We start from the raw sequence: 18208 nt of genomic DNA, 5'->3' as shown, positions 1-18208 counted from the left end.
GTGTCTCTGAAAGGCTTGCAGGGATATTAGGTGGAGTAAGGTTTGCTGGTTCAAATGCTTCTCTGTGAAGTCATCTACAGGAAGGATGATGTTGAGTTTACTATGATTGCCTCACTCAAAAGGAACAGAGGTTGAGATTGCTACTGCCAAGAGTAAGGGCAGTGGAATCACCTGCATGCTTTAAACATAGGTAATAGCCTACAAGGCCATCTGGTACACATGAGTGATTTTTTGAAGTGCTGTCCACATACACATTTGAGTTCGTTCCAAGAGCTAGGATGCCATACTGTATCCGCATATTATATGGGCGAATTCAAGCAGTGTTGGCTTTTGCAACTGGCAGGTGGAAATTTTGTCAGTCACTTTGGAGGAACTGGAACAAGACCGCCATCCACCAACAATTCCCTGTTGGCCCAAAAGGATAGCAGCAAGGATGGATGTACCACCTCCCTCCCACTCCTGCTAGATATCATATAAGAGGGCAATTTTTGTTCTGTATCAGGGCTTGAATTCTGACTGAAAAGGGTCCAGATAATGTACTTCATCCAGGATCCTTTGGAGTAGCAGAGCCAACACCACCTCAACCACAAAAAGAAGGTGAGAAACTTGATAAAAATTGTCCAGAATGGTGAGGTCCATGAATGACTTCAAAGGAACAATCAGCCTCTTACCATCTATAAAACTATAACCCATTCTGTCAAACAAAGCAATATATAGACACAAAATCACACAAAATCAGTAGCAAGAATGATATCATGCCTAGAGACACTCCTTTATTGAACATCACCATTTCCTCTCCAGCCAGCACTCTCACTGCTGATCACAAATTTAGATTAGTGAACAGGTCCTTTTAGTCTCATGTTCCCTTTAACCTGAAATTAATTCACCAGATTCTTAGGCAGAGGGATTTTTCACACCTGCTGAACTTTCTTCATGGCAAGTGGATGATCTAAAATTGAGTCATAATTCCTCCCTCCACCTTCTATGTTCTACAGTGAATGCTATTCTTTCTTTTGTTCATTTTAGAGCTTATCAGCATATTTTGTGTACCTTGTTGTATTTCTAAATCTAATCTGAAGCAGACATCATGTAGTAATATATGATTCGCTTTTTAGATTCAAATTTTTATTAGCATCCACTGGAATACTTGGCTGAACTTGAGACTTGTTCTGTTTGTAGTCTTACATACAGGATCAGCATAGTCCAATGTATGTGGATCAGTTTATCTTTCAGGCTACATCTGTACAACTTCTGTACACAACATTAGAACCTATACAAAAATAACAGACTTGAAAATTTACCTCTAGACACTCACCAACACAAAGTTCTGATGGATAATGGAGAATTTCCTAAATAAAATTGCCCTATTTTCTTCACCTATGATTAGATCAGCATTGAAATAGCAAATTGTTTTGATATTGGCAGTGTTGTCATTAGGCTACAGAGTTGATTTCCAATAGAGATGAAAAGCAGTAATTCACATATCATGCAGGAGTCAGGACTGCAGTTTCAAAATGTATTTTACTTCTCAGCCAGATATCACAGCTTCTATCTGTCTGCTTATCCTCTTCATATTTTGTTATTTACTTTGCATTAGACTGAATTGATTATAACAGTAACTGCCAGACTGTGTACTAGCCCCCTGAATGGGACTGAATAGCCAGTCCTCAGAAGAGGTTATTCACTCCATCTCTGAATAAATCATTGCTCTAGGCCAATTTTCTAAGCAGATGACATGCTTAAAACAGTGATTTAAGGAGAAACATTTAGGAGGAACATGGGCACCTATTTGCATGCAAAAAGTCCTTAGGACAATCTGTGGCTTATTGAGCTAGGCTCAGAAACCCTTATCTGAATGCTACAGTCAAGGCAATATGAGTTAGATGGATCAGTGATCTGATTTAATACCAGGCACTTTCCTCATGGGGTTGAGTCTTATAGATAGTGCTTATTCTTAAATGGCCTAAAATATCTATTTTCAGGACAGAAGATTGAAGTGTATTTCCAGTTCTAATTCAGAAAGCAAACATACTTCACTATTACAAGTTTGGGAAACATTTATCTAAAAAATTAAATGGGAAGGGTTTTGTTTTTTCCCCCTGAGTAATGTGTATGTAATGGAGGGAATGCGTAACTGATTTTTTTTTAATGAAATCTATGCTTCTTTCTTCCTGATCATATATATTCTTTCCAGTTTCAGAACCTTGTGCTGGGAACAGTATTATTTCCACCCATTATATCCGCTAGTTTCACTTCTGATAATGGATATAGGATGGAATGGAAGTGTCATAGATTACCTGAGGCATTGCTACAGATGAATGAGATAGTCCCCCTCTTGTAATTTGTTTTTAAATGTTACGTTTTCACATTCATTTAGCTATTATTCTGTTTGGTCATTCCTCTGTTTTAGATTATTTACTCAGCAAAGGTGTAAGAAAAAAGAGAAACAAAGGAAGATGTGATTCCTCATAACAATGGCCTGCCATTTCATGAGTATTCTTATCATTTTTATTCCGGATCTATAAAGGCCATATTCTTTTCCTTTCTGGAACAAATGAGTGTTCAGAGTTATTTTCTGCAACATACAAGAATAGCAAAAGAATATATTATCTCTTTTCCAACACAACATTGTAATTCTATTTTTCTTTTTACATGAAGATAAGTTTTAGCCTAAATATGGAACTTGCTGAGCACACATAGAGCAGATTAGCCTGACTCCTCTAAGGTATGTAGATTTTGCTCATGCTTTGATTTCTTTTTATTGCCTTTTCACCTTCGTAATTATAATACAACATCTGCTCAGTCACTGGTCACCAACCCTTATTTGCTGATGCCATCCCACTATGGCACAGCCATTCATGTGTGATAGCAGTAGCCAATCGGGAAAGATCTTGCTGCGAGAGGTTAGGTTGGGCACACAAGGAATAGCTCTGGGGGCAAAATGTTGCAAAAGAAAAGGCTGCATTAGCCTCTTGCCAGAACGCTGAAGGCAGCATTTAATTAATACCATCATTTACATAAGCATCTTTATCTAGCTTGGATACTCAGGCTGATAATAATTGCTTGTACTTGTATTTTACTTGGCAGTTGAATAGAAATTGAGATGAGATCACCCAAGGGGTGGGGGGACAGCTATTAGAGAACTAAACAAAAGGAATTCTGCAGTAAGTTTTTTCATTTATTTTAATTGCCAAAGAAGCAGAAATGAAATGTTTCAGTTGTGTGATACTGTAAAGACTTTAAATACAAATTTTATTTTAACGTTTATATGGAAAAGCTTATCTGTGCTATTGGAACAATAAATTTGTTTTCTTTTGAATTACAATATTGTTTACGTAAAATATACTCATGGTCAATCATTTAATGCCTGGTGAAATATTGATATTGAAAGGAGAATCTAATTCTGGTTAATTGCTATTAAAGCACATGGGATGAACAATTCAGCATTTTAAATGATGTGCTTGTACTCACTAAGCCTTTTTAACGCCTTTATTAGAATACTGTATAGAACAAGGTTGAATTGAACCACAATATGGAATGTACCCGCTATATTTATTAAAATAAACTTGTGTTTTATTCTGAAAAATATTCAAAGCCAAAATCTGTAAGTTATAAAGTGAAATAGCTGGATACATCCTATATGTTAAGCCATACACAAATAAACTACGTTATGCAAATATATACACATCTAGTCAACAGGTGGTGTATTTATGAGCTGTGCCTGATATGTTGATATCAATTACTCACATGTAGCCAATTGTCAAAGATTATGTTGTTTCAGAAACTGTAGCTATTTATGTAAATAATTTTCTCATTTACAGTATATTATATTGAAACTTCATCCCTTGAATTTGCATGTCATCCTTATGCAAGGACCATGCTAATCTTTTCTGTAGTAATCTAATATAGTGAATGTGCAGCAAATACAGTAGTTAGATTGTCTTAAAATTGTATTCAACTTAAGTCATTAACTATGATCAAGTAAATTTTGGTCATCCATCTTCTTTCTCATTTATATTTTTATTCTACTTTTTCTTAGGAATCAAGGCATCATATATAGCATTTAAGGGATTAAATTATCCCATTCCTTCCTCAATATTTACCAGCCAACAGATCACTCTTGAGACAGTGCAAGTTGTAGATGCTCAAACACTGGAGATTTTTTAAAGAGGAGATTGGACAATGCCAGAAGTAGCATGCAGAGCCCTCTCTCTGGGCACGCATACCATCGCCAGCTGCTCTTCTGGTTTCTGGCACCCGCATGTGCGCCAGCTAATTGGTCTTCAGGTTTGCCAGAGCACTGGAAACCCAAAGACCAGGTGGCTGGTGCACATGTGTGTGCTGGCCACTTGGTCTTTGGGTTACCGGTGCTCCAGCACATGTGCGCACATGCACACACACGCATTCCTGTTTGGGCACTCGGTGCCGAAAAGGTTCACCATCACTGATATAGGGTTTCCTGCTTGAGCAAGGGATTGAACTAGAAAACCTCCAAGGTCCCTTCCAATTCCGTTATTCTGTTAACACTTGGGCATCATGGTAGAGTGAATGAACAGGAGCTCAGATTAGAAGAAAATTTTGCAAGGGAATTTAACTGGATAGGAGAAACGGGATGGAGTACATTGACCACTTATCTCCAGAAACTAAGCATCTAAGTGAGGTTAACTGATCAAGGAAGTTTAAGCTTCAAGGTCTGTAAAATTATAACATAGATATTATCTTTTAGCTCCTAAAAAAGAAGAATATAAAGTTACCAACAATATCTAGTATTACATAAAGGATATCAGGGGATAAGATGCTTTCCACTATATTGCATATCATAATAAATGTACAATTGTCTGCTTGATGGACACAAATCGTGAGCTTATGTTCAGTACAGTTATCTTCTAGCTAGCAGTGAGCAAGTCCTTTCCCTTGAAACAAAAAGAGTTGAATTGGAGATGTCTACACAGCCTAAGATGTATGTTGACAAAAACTTCCAGAATGCAATAACTTTGTCACAGTTCCAATTCAAGGAGAACAAGGGTCTTGGAGAAGGACCCCCTTTAAAAATACCAAAAGCATTCCTGTAGGAAGGACACAGTCATTCAGTGATGAACCCACATTGGTCAGCCCAGCCAGATCAGGAGACTCCACAAGTCTGACCGGAACTATTTTTTATTAATATAGATTATGATAAGAGAACTTTGAAGGCTTGACTGAGTCATATCTATGGTTCTAAAAACTATCTCCTCGTACTCTGATGCTTCACTGGGAAGAAAGTGAAAGTTTGTAGGTGATTCATTCACCCAGGGTTTGTGATGGGCATATAGTTTGTATGGTGACTTGCCCATCTGGTGCAAAAGTTGCAGGTATCATGAGATGTTTAGATAAAGTACTGGGAGAAAAGCAGTGGTTGTGGTCATATTAGCACCAGTTATATTGGGAAATGTAGTTACCAAACCTAGGAAACCAAATTTAGTTTGCTAGATAGCAGGGCATCCAAGATTCCCAAGGTGGCATTTTGAAAAAAAGGTAGTTATTTGATGAGTAGGGCCAACTAGACAAGCAGAGTTTAGGGATGAGACAATAACATCAGGCAGAGGAATACTGTATAGATTTATTAGGCACTGAAGAATGTTTTAGCACAAGCAAAACTTATAGAACATCTACTCAAAGTAAAGATGGAAACAATTCCTGGTGCAAAAAAACTGGCAGAGTAATTTTTAAACCTATTCTTAAGGGAATACAGACAGCTGCTAGACAGCATTTGGTTCAGGAAGGTACAGATATTTCACACTATCACAGACCAGTGCTGGAAGTAGGTTGATGAGTGATTGTGTCAATCGGGAGATGAAAGGGAGACAAAAATGCTGTGAAAAAGGTTCATGCTAAAATGTGAAAAATATGTGACATACTGGTGTTTCCGTGTTAGTGCTACCAGCTTCTAAGACCAGAAATTGGATTTTGAACAAAATAGATATAGTGAGTATAACAGAAACTTGCTGGAATGGAGAAAATTAATGGGCTACAGTCATTCCTAAATGCAAGCTTTATAGTGAAGACAAGGGTAAGGTCATTTGGGAAGATTTCCCTCTTTATATCAAGTGAAATATCTAACATAAAACCTTTATTTGTTCATAAAATCGCGATCTGGCCACAGTGTTCTTTGTAAAATCACTACAGTATTAGGCCATAGTGTTCATTGGTTCTAAAGGTTCCAATATAAGCTTCATCCCTCATATATGTAGGTGCAGTATCATCACACATATTCAGAAGGGGCAGATGTGCCCCAGAATATTGTAGTGAGAAATTCCAGATATGACAACAGCTTTAAAAAGGTCTCTTGAATTAAGTGAACCAAATGATAGATATAAATTAAATTTTAGTACATAATTTTATCAAGGATTTTGATTATAGTAGTAAAAACTAATAAAAATTAAACTTAAAAAAGAATAGTAAGAAAGAAAAAATGCAAGTAAAAAAGAAAAATTAACAGAAAAGATATGAAGAAAAAGAAAAGAAATACATAGATAATTTCCATCTTTCATTACAACAAATATAAACAAATTTAGTAATCTTTCACCCCTATAAGATTACAGATACATCTTCATCCCATATCTCACCCTTTTATAAGCAAATCCAATAAATATCAACTTTTCAGTTTTTGTTTTCAGCAAAAAGTCTGTAAAGAGTTGCCAGTACTTTGCAAAAAAAAAGTGTTATTTCAACGACCACTGTGACCGAATAAACCAGCTTTATATTCCTTTCTTATACTTCTAAGTCTTAATCTTTAGTCCATTGAAGTATTGTAGGATTTGGTTTCTCTTCAGTTCTTCTTTATCCTATTACTCAGATTTCTCCAAGGGTTTAACAAGCCACTTCTCTAGATCCAATAAGAAAACATTTCATCTGTATTTCCCCTTTAGTCTTTAAAACTTCAGCCAGTTTTTTTGTATATCCAATAAAGCATACTTTTCTAAATCATTCTCTTGATCTGTTATTTGTAGTTGCACTTTGAGTACAGTACTTTCTCTGTCTTGTCAAACAAAATTTGCTCCACATCTGTTATTCCCTCGTTAACATCTTTTGGACATAACCTGTCCATATAAATCAGATATCATTGCTGACACTATTGATAGTGTAGTTATTAATTTCTGACTCCATTTTTCAAAGGTCTCCGTTAATATTTCTGATATAACATTTTGGGTCATTTTGTTAGTCTTAGTTAACCAACACCAAATACAGACTTTTAATTTTTTCCCCCTTCTACTTAGAATGCTGAAGATTTTTTTTTAATGGCAAGACTAGATCTTATCATTTTCATTCAGAAAATCCATGATTCAGTCCCTACCATCTCTATTTTAAAAAGCACAAAGGGTAGAAGCATTTTTAATGCTTCTAGTAAAAACTAAGCTAGGCAAATTAGAAAGTGGTAGAATATATTATTTATTTATTTATTTATTTTATTTTATTATATTTCTATACCGCCCTTCTCCTGCGGGACTCAGGGCATTGTACAGCCAGGATAAAACATAGCATATAAAATTTTAAAACATTTTAAAAAACAATTAAATAATTTTGGCCCGAATTTAAAACAACCCAATTAAAACCGAATTTTGATTAAAAAACTGAGAGGATGGAATCAAGCCAAGAATAGGGAATACTGTATCATAGGCCAGAAGAATTGGAATTTTGAAAGCAAACATGGCCAGTCCTACATAATGGTTAATGCAAATATCTTCTCATAAAAAAATAGCTACCACAATCATAAAATGCTTACTGGAAACTGTCATTGGGGGCAAACATCTTAAGACATACCGGTAATTTTTGATTACACAGTTTTATGAATGATGACTGAAATGGGATGAAAAAAGCTGTTATGTAGACTATAAGAAGAATTGTAGATAAAGCCTAGCTCATGCTTGATTGCTGGACATGTCCATGCTATTTCCTTGGCAGCATTATAGGAGTGATTTGTCTTTGCTTTTTCCAGGACTTTCTTTTTTTATTTCTTTATTATTATTATTTATTAAACAATTTTATATATGCATTTTTCTTGTTACTTTCCAGTCTAATCTTCATCCTTGGCATTTCTTAATGGTTTCCTGACTAAGTACTAATCAAATTTGATGTCTATAGAGCTTCTCAATCATCCAGGTCATGGTTGTTCCAAAGGTGCTTCTTTTTCAACTGGACTTCCTTATTTTTCTTTGAAGACGTTTCACTTCTCATCCAAGAGCTTCTTCAGCTCTTACTGGATAGTGGGGAATGGAAGGATTTATATTCCTTGCAGACAGCTGGTCACATGCATTCTTGTAGAGAGTCGTTGATGCCACTTGGAGGTTTATTTATCTGTGTCCTCGGGGTCACCTGAGTAGTGCAAATTAGCGTGGAGCCTTTTTGAAACTGCTGAAAAGACTTATGTTGTAGGCTGGAGATAGATGATATTGTATCTATCCATCCACCTTTGGGATGATCAGGTTTGACTCTTCATCCTTTTTGATGTTAGCCTAGTAAGTCAGGTATGATTCTAGATGTAGATGAATAGACATCAGTTTTCTAAAATGAATCAAATATAAAGTATAGGGATTATATAAACAAGCCAAACTCTATTTTCTAGTTTCTTAGGTATTCTCTATAATTTTGGTTTACCTTTATCTTTCTGTGGACAACTGGACAGTTAAACAAAGCAGTATGTTTTAGGTAATCACAATTTTCACTTTGTAAGAAATTCCTATGGAGCCTATACAGCATGGAATGCAGAAAGATTCTTATAAAGAAGATGGTAAAGATTTGCTTGCAACATGGTGGTTTCTATTTTGTTATAAACAGTCAAACAAACAAAGTGTGGTGGTACAGGGAGATCTACTGTAGTGTAATGATTAAGATGCTAGACTAGGCGTCAGGAAACACAAGTTCTACTTCATCCATCACCATGAAATGACTTTGGACTAATCACTGTCTTTAAATCCAACTTAACTCACAGGACTGTGCTGGTCAATGACCATCATTGTGGAAACCCAGAGAGATGAGCTTGAGAAGACAATATTGTGAATGTTACAAAAACATAAGAAAACACTAAAAAGAGATTCAAAATGTTTCCCTGTGTGTAGGGGGAGGATATAGGGAAACAAACCATACTTTTGACATTCTGTTACTACAGTTTAGATCAGTAAACTTCCAGTACTCTTGAGGAGTCTGTTTCCTGACCTGGTTTACCTAAAATGGATGACAATAGTAAAGATTTATTTGATTTGAGAGTTGTTAGTTTGAAAAATTAAAGAAGGATTACTATTCATGGCATCTTGAATATAGATATTTATACTTTCAGGAGCTCAAGATGCCATGAATAGTAATATTTTTATTTAATTAATAATTAATTAATATAGCAAAGGAGGTTCCTGCAGTCACATAGATGTATACCATTTGCATTCTCTATATTCTGTGCATCAGGAAAGTTCTTGTAGACAAATAGGTTCTAGCTTCCTATGCTGGTTTTCTACTACTACTACTGCAGTACTGCAGGTATATGTATTGGTAAGCACTATAGTCTCCTTTTCATTCAAGTTATGTATCTACATAATGAGATTGTTATATTTTCATGTTAATGTACATTACAAAATTACATATATAACTGCAGTTTATTTTTTCTTTTTGGGGTTTTTTTTCCTGCAGTTTTGTTTTAGATACCATTTTTCCAGGAAAGAATCCACTGAAATGTGTGCTATCGAAGATTAATTGAAACTGACCCCATCTATCTGGAATATTGTGGGGAGTTGTCAGTTCTTAGTTTTGGTTTCCAAGAGATTAATTCCACAAGTCTCTCTCTGCACAAATTAAACACTGACCATGGTTTATAAATGTAGATTTGTCTTGTCAAATTATTAAATGTTGCTTTTAATGGTAGAGATACTCATAGCAATTTCTTTGTTGTGTATGATGTAAAAATGTGCCTCAGTGTTGTGAGATCAAAAAGCAAGATGGATAAAGCCAAGAAGGAACTGACAAACTCTTTGGGAAGAAGTCCATATCCCCCATATCCCAACAGCCAAAGAACAGACTCTAGTCCAGGAACCAGCTCAATTCCAGCAGATGCTTCCTACAGAACATTCAATAAGAAATATCCAATGGTGAAAGAACGTGGATTTTATTCTGATGTCCTAACACCTGGTGCTTCAGATCTCTTGGGTGTAAGTATATAGAATCTCACTTCTCTTCTTATACTCATATAGGTAGTCCTCGACTTACAACAGTTCATTCAGTGACCATTTGAAGTTACAATAGCACTGAAAATAGTGACTTATGACCATTTTTCACACTTATGACCATTGCAGCATCCCTATGGTCATGTGATTTATATTAGGATGCTTGACAACTGACTCATATTTATGACAGTTGCAGTGTCCCAGAGTCATGTGATCCCCTTTTTGCAATCTTCTGACAAGCAAAGTCAATGGGGAAGCCAGATTCACTTAACAACCATGTTACTAACTTAACAACTGCAGTGATTAACTTGACAAATGTGGCAAGAAAAGTCTTAAAATGGAGCAAAACTCATTTAACAAATTTCTCACTTAGCAACATAAATTTTAGGCTCAATTGTGGTCATAAGTTGAGGACTACCTGTGATAGATAAATAGATAGATAGAGATAGATAGAGATAGATAGATAGATAGATAGATAGATAGATAGATAGATAGATAGATAGATAGATGTACAGTTTAGATATATAGATATGGATATGGATATAGATATAGATATATAGGTAGGAAAAAGATGCTTTGGAACATGTGGAGAAATAAATAGTACTTGTCTGCAATTTTTTACAGTAAACAATAGTTTTCTTGGAATTTCACGACAACTAGAGACAACAGCCATAGAAATCTTGGAATATATGAAGCTACTTTAAGGTGTTGCAGATACCTGTTAAGTGAATGTCCCTTTGTTCTTCAAGGCACTTTTTTGCCTTGAATCTGAAGCACTGCACAGCCCGATCATATATATAAATTCTGGATCTATTTCATCAATAGGTAGTAATTGCTGATTTTCTAATTTCATTCTTTGCCCAGTTGCTATTTTTCTTCCCCTCAAGCTATTCTTAATTTGGATAAGAAGATGGAAAATAGATTGTTTTCCGTTCTCTTCTAATTTTTAAGGAGAAAATTTGCCACTTGTGAAAGAAAGTAGCAGTCTCTATTCAAAAATATCTCAGATGCTTTCATAATTGTTATACAAGGGCACCCCATATGTTGTAATTCTGGTTTCAACTGATTTGCTTCAATAAAATTTAAGAGCTTGAAATTAAGTTTTAATAATAGAACTGAGAAAGACTAAAAAAAGAGAAGCAGAATAGAAACCACATGTAAAGATTGATTCATAATATCAGAGGTAAGAGAAAAATTCTGCTTTATACTTATTGGAAGTCATTCTAGATACAGTATGATTCACAAACTGTACCAGAAGCTGTATTTTTTAAAAATCAGTGGATTGTATCCAAATGTGTCCATTAGATGTTTGAATTCTCAGTAACTTTTGCAAGACATTGTACAGATGGGGAAATATGATGTTTGTATGTGTCATACTGAGAAGTGTAAATATGATGTTTCTTATGTTTATATTTATCCAAAAACGCAGTACATATAGAAACAGACGCAGGTTCACAAGTGATTACCGTATTTTTCGGAGTATAAGACGCACCGGAGTATAAGACGCACCTACCTTTTTTGGTGAAGAAAAGAAGAAAAAGAAATCTCCCTCTCCCTCTGCCTCTGATCAATTTTGCCTCCTTACAGCGAACAGCCTGCTTTACTTTCATTTTCATTTTCAGCATAGCTTGATTAGCACAAGGAAAAAAAAAATCTGCTTCAGCAATTTACCTCTTTGTAGCAAGCAGCAGAGCCCTGCGCAAAACAGCTGAGAGCAAATCAGCTGAGAGTCGGGAGGCCAATCCAATCAACTTGTGCTAATTAGGCTGTGCTGAAGCTGAAAGGAGCTGTTTTTTTCTTGCTGTTTGCTTGCAAGGAGGTAACTGCTGCGAAGCAGAAGCCAAAGGGTGTGGGCTACATTTGGTATATAAGAAGCACCTAAATTTTCACCCCCTTTTAGGGGGGAAAAGGTGTGTCTCATACTCCAAAAAATACGGTATTTTTTGAACTAAAACTTCCACTCATCCATACATTCATGCGTCCATGCGTCCATGAGTATTTATTTCACTTAAACTTGGATAGGGATCTGGCAGGCTTATGCTGGTACTGGTAATAATTTACTTATTTTCTTTGCCAGACTTACTCAACTTAGAGTCTAGTTTGCCTTGCTAGATTTGAATTCCAGCAGAACTGAGTAAGGATACCCATTGTGCATAGTACCTGGTCCTTTATGATGGCTCCAAAATGCTACCATTTCAATAAGTGTTCCATCACAGTTGAGTAATTCCATTTGTTGTCTTTCTTAAAAGACTCCTGATAGGTATCCAATGGAGGCCTACTACTTTGTCCTGTTTGGATGGGAACTTCTGTTGTTCTGAGAATATTTTTTTCTTCAATAACAATCTTTTGTTTTGTCTTTTTAAAATAGTCATTTGGTAAGTTTCTATTTATTATATGATCCAATGAGTGACAATCAATGCTCATGATAAGTACATAAGGACACTGATAATAATGTGATCCCATATGCAAAGGGAAGATAGTTAGAAAGTTTTCATTGTATGTGTAGAGGTCTGCTCATGTAGTTGTTGAGAATCTTAAGAAATTGCATGTCAACTGAATTGGAGAGCTCAGTATCTTCTTATCTATATTTTGTATATATAGAATTCTTGACCTTGCATCTTCTTGAAATTTTTCTTGTGTTTAATTTCAGGATATGTGCACTGGTCCCAATGTGTACCAAGATTTATTGCAGCAGTCAGAGCTTGAGGAGCACACACCAGAAGGTAAACAAACAGTAAAGGATATTATCATTACCTTTCTTACTGAGCAATAGGGGGGAAAAGTTGAGCTCCTGGAATCCAGCAGTGAAAACAGTGAAGAATGAGAGTTGATCATATAGTGTCAAAATCAGCAGAGCACCTGAGTTGAATAAAAACAAAAAAAAGTAGGTTTATAAACAAGTATATGTGGCACACACTGTTTCTATAAAGCAGCTGTGAATAAAGGAATGAACATCAAGAAAACAAATCTCCAATTGGTTTGTTTAAACTCCTTGAACAAATGTTTGGTTTTGGTTTGGAGATATGAGAGATGGCATATACAATATGTAAATGCAATTGTACTTTCATATAAGAACAATATTTTAAAAGATATGAAACATGGGAAAGATGACATTTTGGATGACATACCGATAAATAAAAACAAAGCTAACCTCAAAACAGCCATAGTTCCAACATAGTTATGCATAGTTGCATAACTCTTTATGCAAAGTGAGCAGGCCTGAGAATGCTTTTCAGTTCTAGTTCACTCTGTCAGTGGAGGAACTGACTAAACAAATGCCAAACATAAACTAACCAGGAAACAAAGGTTTATTGCTCAATTATGTGCCAAGAAAGTGGTGTCAACTTAATTACATTAATAGTTTTTATCCCAGAGCTATAATTGCACTCAACAATGAACTAAAGGGTCACCATCAGTGAGCTGTTGGACAGTATTACTTGGTCTGTTGTGTGGATGTTTGGGTGGTTTAGGGGTGGAGAATTGTGGTGGGTGGGAGTGTGTTTGAGGATTGTTATGTGTGTTCGATCTGGTCTTTGGGTGTTAAGTGAATTTCGTTGTATGGGTATACTGTGTATACACGTACAATGACAATCCATTCCAGTCGGGCTTCAGGCCTGGGTGCAGCATGGAAATGGCATTGGTTGCATTGTTTGATGATCTCTGGAGGGCTCGGGACAGGGGTTGCTCCTTTGTCCTGGTCCTGTTAGACCTCTCAGCGGCTTTTGATACCATCGACCATGGTATCATGCTGCACCGGTTGGAAGGGTTGGGGGTGGGAGGCACCATGTTGTGGTGGTTCCCCTCCTTTCTCTCCGACTGGTCGCAGTCTGTGTTGACGGGGGCAGAGGTCGACTCCGAAGCCCTTGTATGTGGGGTGCCACAAGGATCGGTCCTCTCGCCCCTTCTGTTCAACATTTATGTGAAGCCGCTGGGCGAGATCATCCGTGGTTTCGGGGTGAAGTACCACCAGTATGCTGATGACACTCAGCTGTACATCTCCACCCCGGATCACCCCAATGATGCCCTTGAAGTGATGTCCTGGTGCCTGGAGGCCGTGCAGATCTGGATGGGGAGAAACAGACTCAGACTCAACCCATCCAAGACCGAGTGGCTGTGGTTTCCGACGTCCCGATATAGTCAGTTGGTGCCATCACTGACTATTGGGGGTGAGTCGTTGTCCCCCACGGATAGGGCTTGCAACTTGGGTGTCCTACTGGACTCACGGCTGTCTTTAGAAGAGCATTTGACGGCTGTGGCCGGGAGGACTTTTTATCAGGTCCGCCTGATTCGCCAGTTGCGTCCCTTTCTGGATAAGGACTCGTTACGTACGGTCACTCATGCCCTCGTCACCTCACGCCTGGACTACTGTAATGCTCTCTACATGGGGCTCCCCTGGAGGAGCACCCGGAGGCTCCAGCTGGTCCAGAATGCAGCCGCGCTGGTGGTTATGGGAACAACGTGGCGCTCCCATGTGACTCCCCTCCTGCGCGAGCTGCACTGGCTCCCAGTGGTCTTCTGGGTGCACTTCAAGGCTTTGGTCACCACCTTTAGAGCGCTCCATGGCTTAGGACCAGGATACTTACGAGACAGCCTTCTGCCACCAGTAGCCTCTCACCAACCAGTACGCTCCCATAGAGAGGGGCTCCTCAGGGTGCCGTTGGCCAAACAGTGTCAACTGGTGGCCCCCAGGGGGAGAGCCTTTCTGTGGGGGCACCTGCCATCTGGAATGAGCTCCCCCCGGAGATACGGAGGATCCCAGATTTATGCACTTTCCGCTGCGCCCTGAAAACAGTTTTATTCCAGCAGGCTGGTCTGGCTTGACTCTCCCTAATTTGCTTTTAAGTTTTATACAAATTGGGTGTTTTTAAATTCGTTTTTTGGGGCCAAAATTATTTAATGTACTTTTAAATGGTTTTTAACTTTTGTATGATGTATTTTTATCTTGTGGCTGTTCACTGCCCTGAGTCCTTCGGGAGTAGGGCGGTATATAAATAAAATAAAATAAAATAAATAAAATAATAAAGTTATTTATTTATTTATTAATAGATTTTCTTCTGTTTTAATGTCTCCAAATTGACCCTTGAGATCTTCCAATGATGTACTCCTTACCATTGTAATTGAATTAATCCACCTTGCTGCTGATTGCCCTCTTCCTCTCTTTCCCTCCACCTTTCCCAGCATTACAGACTTCTCCAGAGAGCTAGGTTTGCATAATGTGTTCAAAATATGATAATTTGAGCCTGGTTTCTTGTTGAGTCTTCTCCAACACTAAAGTTCAAAATCATCAATACTTTTTCTATTTGGTAGATGGGTGGCCATATACATTTATTTAATAAATAAGTAAAAATGTCCTTCTCGTTCAAAGTCCAATATTCAGTTTCATAGAGTGGTACAAGGACAACCAATGCCAGCATGATTCTAATCTTCATAGATATAGACAGAGCATGGCATCTGAATATTTTTTTTTCAAGGATGTATTGTTACTTTACCAAGTGCTAGCCTGTGGTATATTTCTTAACCGCTATTTCCTTTAGTATTAATATTGATCCTAAAAGGCTATTCACCACTTCTGTAACTGATCTTTGTTATCTTAGTCTAAGGCTGGTTGCTGCATCTGTTATTACTGATTTGATCTTCTTTATATTTAATATTAGTCCTTTTTGCACTGCGCTCCTTGACTTTCATTACTACAGCTTCCAGAACATTTTTATTTTCTGCTATCAAAATAGCATAATCAGCATAATGTACTGTAGATTATTGATTTTTTTTCCCTTCAGTTTTAAATGATGCTCATCTTCTTCTAATCCAACTTCCCCCAATATATATTCAGCATCTAGGTTGAATAAATAAGGTGAGAATATACAGCCTTATCTCACTCCTTTGCTGACTGGAGCCAGTCTGTTTCACAAGACTGTGATTTCCTGACACGTTTGTACATTTTCCATGGGACCAATGAAATGTTTTGAGATTCCTATTTTCTTAAGTACATTCCACAATTTTATACAGAGAAGCTGATAAAAGGCCTTTTTATAATCACCGAAGCACTTTTTGAATTCTTCCTATATTTTTGGCTTTAATGTTGCCTCAGCAAAAATGTCACTTGTTCCTTTTCTAAAATGAGCTTGAACATATGCATCTCTCTTTCCATCTAGGGTTCTAATGTACATCAGATAGTTCTTAGCATTACTTTCCTAGCATTTAAAGAGATTTTATAATAGTTTGCATATGCCATTAAGTCTCCTTTTTGGTATTGGTATCTAGATTGACTTCTTCCAATTGGCCATTATGTTGGTCTCTCGACTTTCTGATATAGTTTAGTCAGAAACTTTACTGATTTCTTCTGTACCTATTTCATATTTCTGTAGACATTCCATGAGTTCATGTAGCCTTCTGACTTGGTAATGACCAAAAGAATGCCCTAACTTCATCTTCTAGCACTAGAGGTTCTTGTAAATAGGACATTTCTTCAAAGGTATCTGTATAGAATTTCAGTATACATTTTCCATGCTTTCTTATCTTCTTTGAATCAATATCTTTTTATCCAGTGGTGTCTTTCAGTATACCAGTTTGAAGTTGAAGTCTTGTGAATTTGTCTGTTTCCATCTTCAGTGTCTTTATAGATGTCACTGTAATACTGCTTCTTTGTTGTGGCCCGTCAGCGGCCTGTGCAGCTAGTAGCTGATTCCGACAGTGAGGATGCTGGTGTGGGGCTGCGCCAGCAGCCTGTGCAGCTGGCACTCGAGTCAGACAATGAGGAGGTTGGAGAAGATGTGGTGCCAGAGGCGGGGATTCAGCCAGGGCCTTCAGAACTTTCAGAAGGTCCCATAAGTGAAGAGGAAGAAGAGGAGGAGCCTCTTCTCGATGCACGGGCACGCAGAGCTGTGAAAAGGCAGGAGTGGCTCCTCAGGAGGAGGTCTCCTCGAGAGTAAGGCTTGGGGCTAATTGGCCACTGCCTTAGTCTAGGCTATTTAAGGAAGGATGACGACTGAGGCAATTTGCAGGGAACAACTTCGTTCACTCTCCTTCGCATCTTGATCTTAGTTCTCTTATCAATTTCCTGCAAATTGCTTCTGGGCTTTCTGCCAACCATAGTAAGATTACAATTATTTATTCTTTGGATTCTTGTAGGCTGTTAAGAAAGTTAATTAACAGCCTTTGTTTGAAAAAGATTGATTTAATTTAGTAAACTAAGGTTTGTACAGACTTTGTGTGTGCTGCGTTCTTTGGGGTCCGTAGATGGGGCAGAACATTCTTCTCTCCTCTGATACCTTAGTATATGGTTCACTATTATATGAAATCCCAGGCATTGTGGCTTATTTAACAATATAATTAAAATACATCTTCCAGGGTGTCTGAATCTAGCTTGGTATGTCCAAATATAACTGCTCATTTGTTGCAATAATAAACCTTTTCTCCTCAAGTACTGATGGGCTGGCTCACTTGGATTTCTATTCAGAGTATGGGGGTGGATTTCATGACCTGAAGGGTCTCTTCTGGTTTCAGGATTCAGTTATTCTAAGAGACCCAAAAATTTGCCATTATTTAGACAGAAATTTTATATTGGGATTTGTCCTAGTGAAAGGAATGCAATCACACAGAATTTAATCTCCTGTTTAAATCTCCTGACTAGAATCATTGCTATGATTACAAAATAAATAAATAAAGCAGCAAATATTGCCAGCAAACCCATACCTCCATGCGAACAATTCAGAATACTATCAAATCTAAAGTTAGTGATGCAAAATCTAAGATTGAGATGGTAGATAGACGAACAAGCTAAGAAATCTCCTTCCCTTCCTAATATAGGTTTATCACAAATTTAGTTCAGGTGACCTTTATAATTTAAAGTGGTTCATAATGGGCTTTGTTTTGTTGTAGATATTCTGCTTTAATTTTCTTGTTTCTTCTTTCTAGCTTGATACTGGAGATACAATAGGGACCATAACCATAACCCAGCAGATTCTCTGATGCAAGTAGTATCCAAAACTATTGATGACCAAAGGGTTATTATATTGCCCACA

General features: G+C 37.3%; 1 protein-coding gene and 1 non-coding gene across 4 annotated transcripts in view; one reads left to right on the top strand and one right to left on the bottom strand.

Annotated features, from left to right (window-relative positions):
* Positions 1-18208, top strand: part of DNAH1 (dynein axonemal heavy chain 1) — a 184024-nt gene that overhangs the window by 15824 nt on the left and 149992 nt on the right. The window contains exons 1-3 of one of the 3 annotated variants that reach the window (XM_087887726.1): positions 2655-2725; positions 9941-10172; positions 12838-12910. In XM_087887726.1, the coding sequence (XP_087743852.1) occupies positions 9963-10172; positions 12838-12910 (283 nt within the window). In that variant the 5' untranslated portion in view covers positions 2655-2725; positions 9941-9962. Of the gene's footprint in view, positions 1-2654; positions 2726-9857; positions 10173-12837; positions 12911-18208 lie in introns of those variants that run through there. The other 2 variants (XM_034439656.3, XM_034439631.3) reach the window with 2 other exon arrangements.
* Positions 3828-3929, bottom strand: LOC117660644 (U6 spliceosomal RNA). The gene has a single exon (XR_004589757.1). It is a non-coding gene; the product is annotated as a U6 spliceosomal RNA (small nuclear RNA).

The sequence above is a fragment of the Pantherophis guttatus genome, chromosome 2 (assembly GCF_059756535.1).
Source record: "Pantherophis guttatus breed Tessera chromosome 2, ASM5975653v1, whole genome shotgun sequence".
Classification (NCBI taxonomy): domain Eukaryota; kingdom Metazoa; phylum Chordata; class Lepidosauria; order Squamata; family Colubridae; genus Pantherophis; species Pantherophis guttatus.
This window is presented reverse-complemented; position numbering and strand designations above follow the sequence as displayed.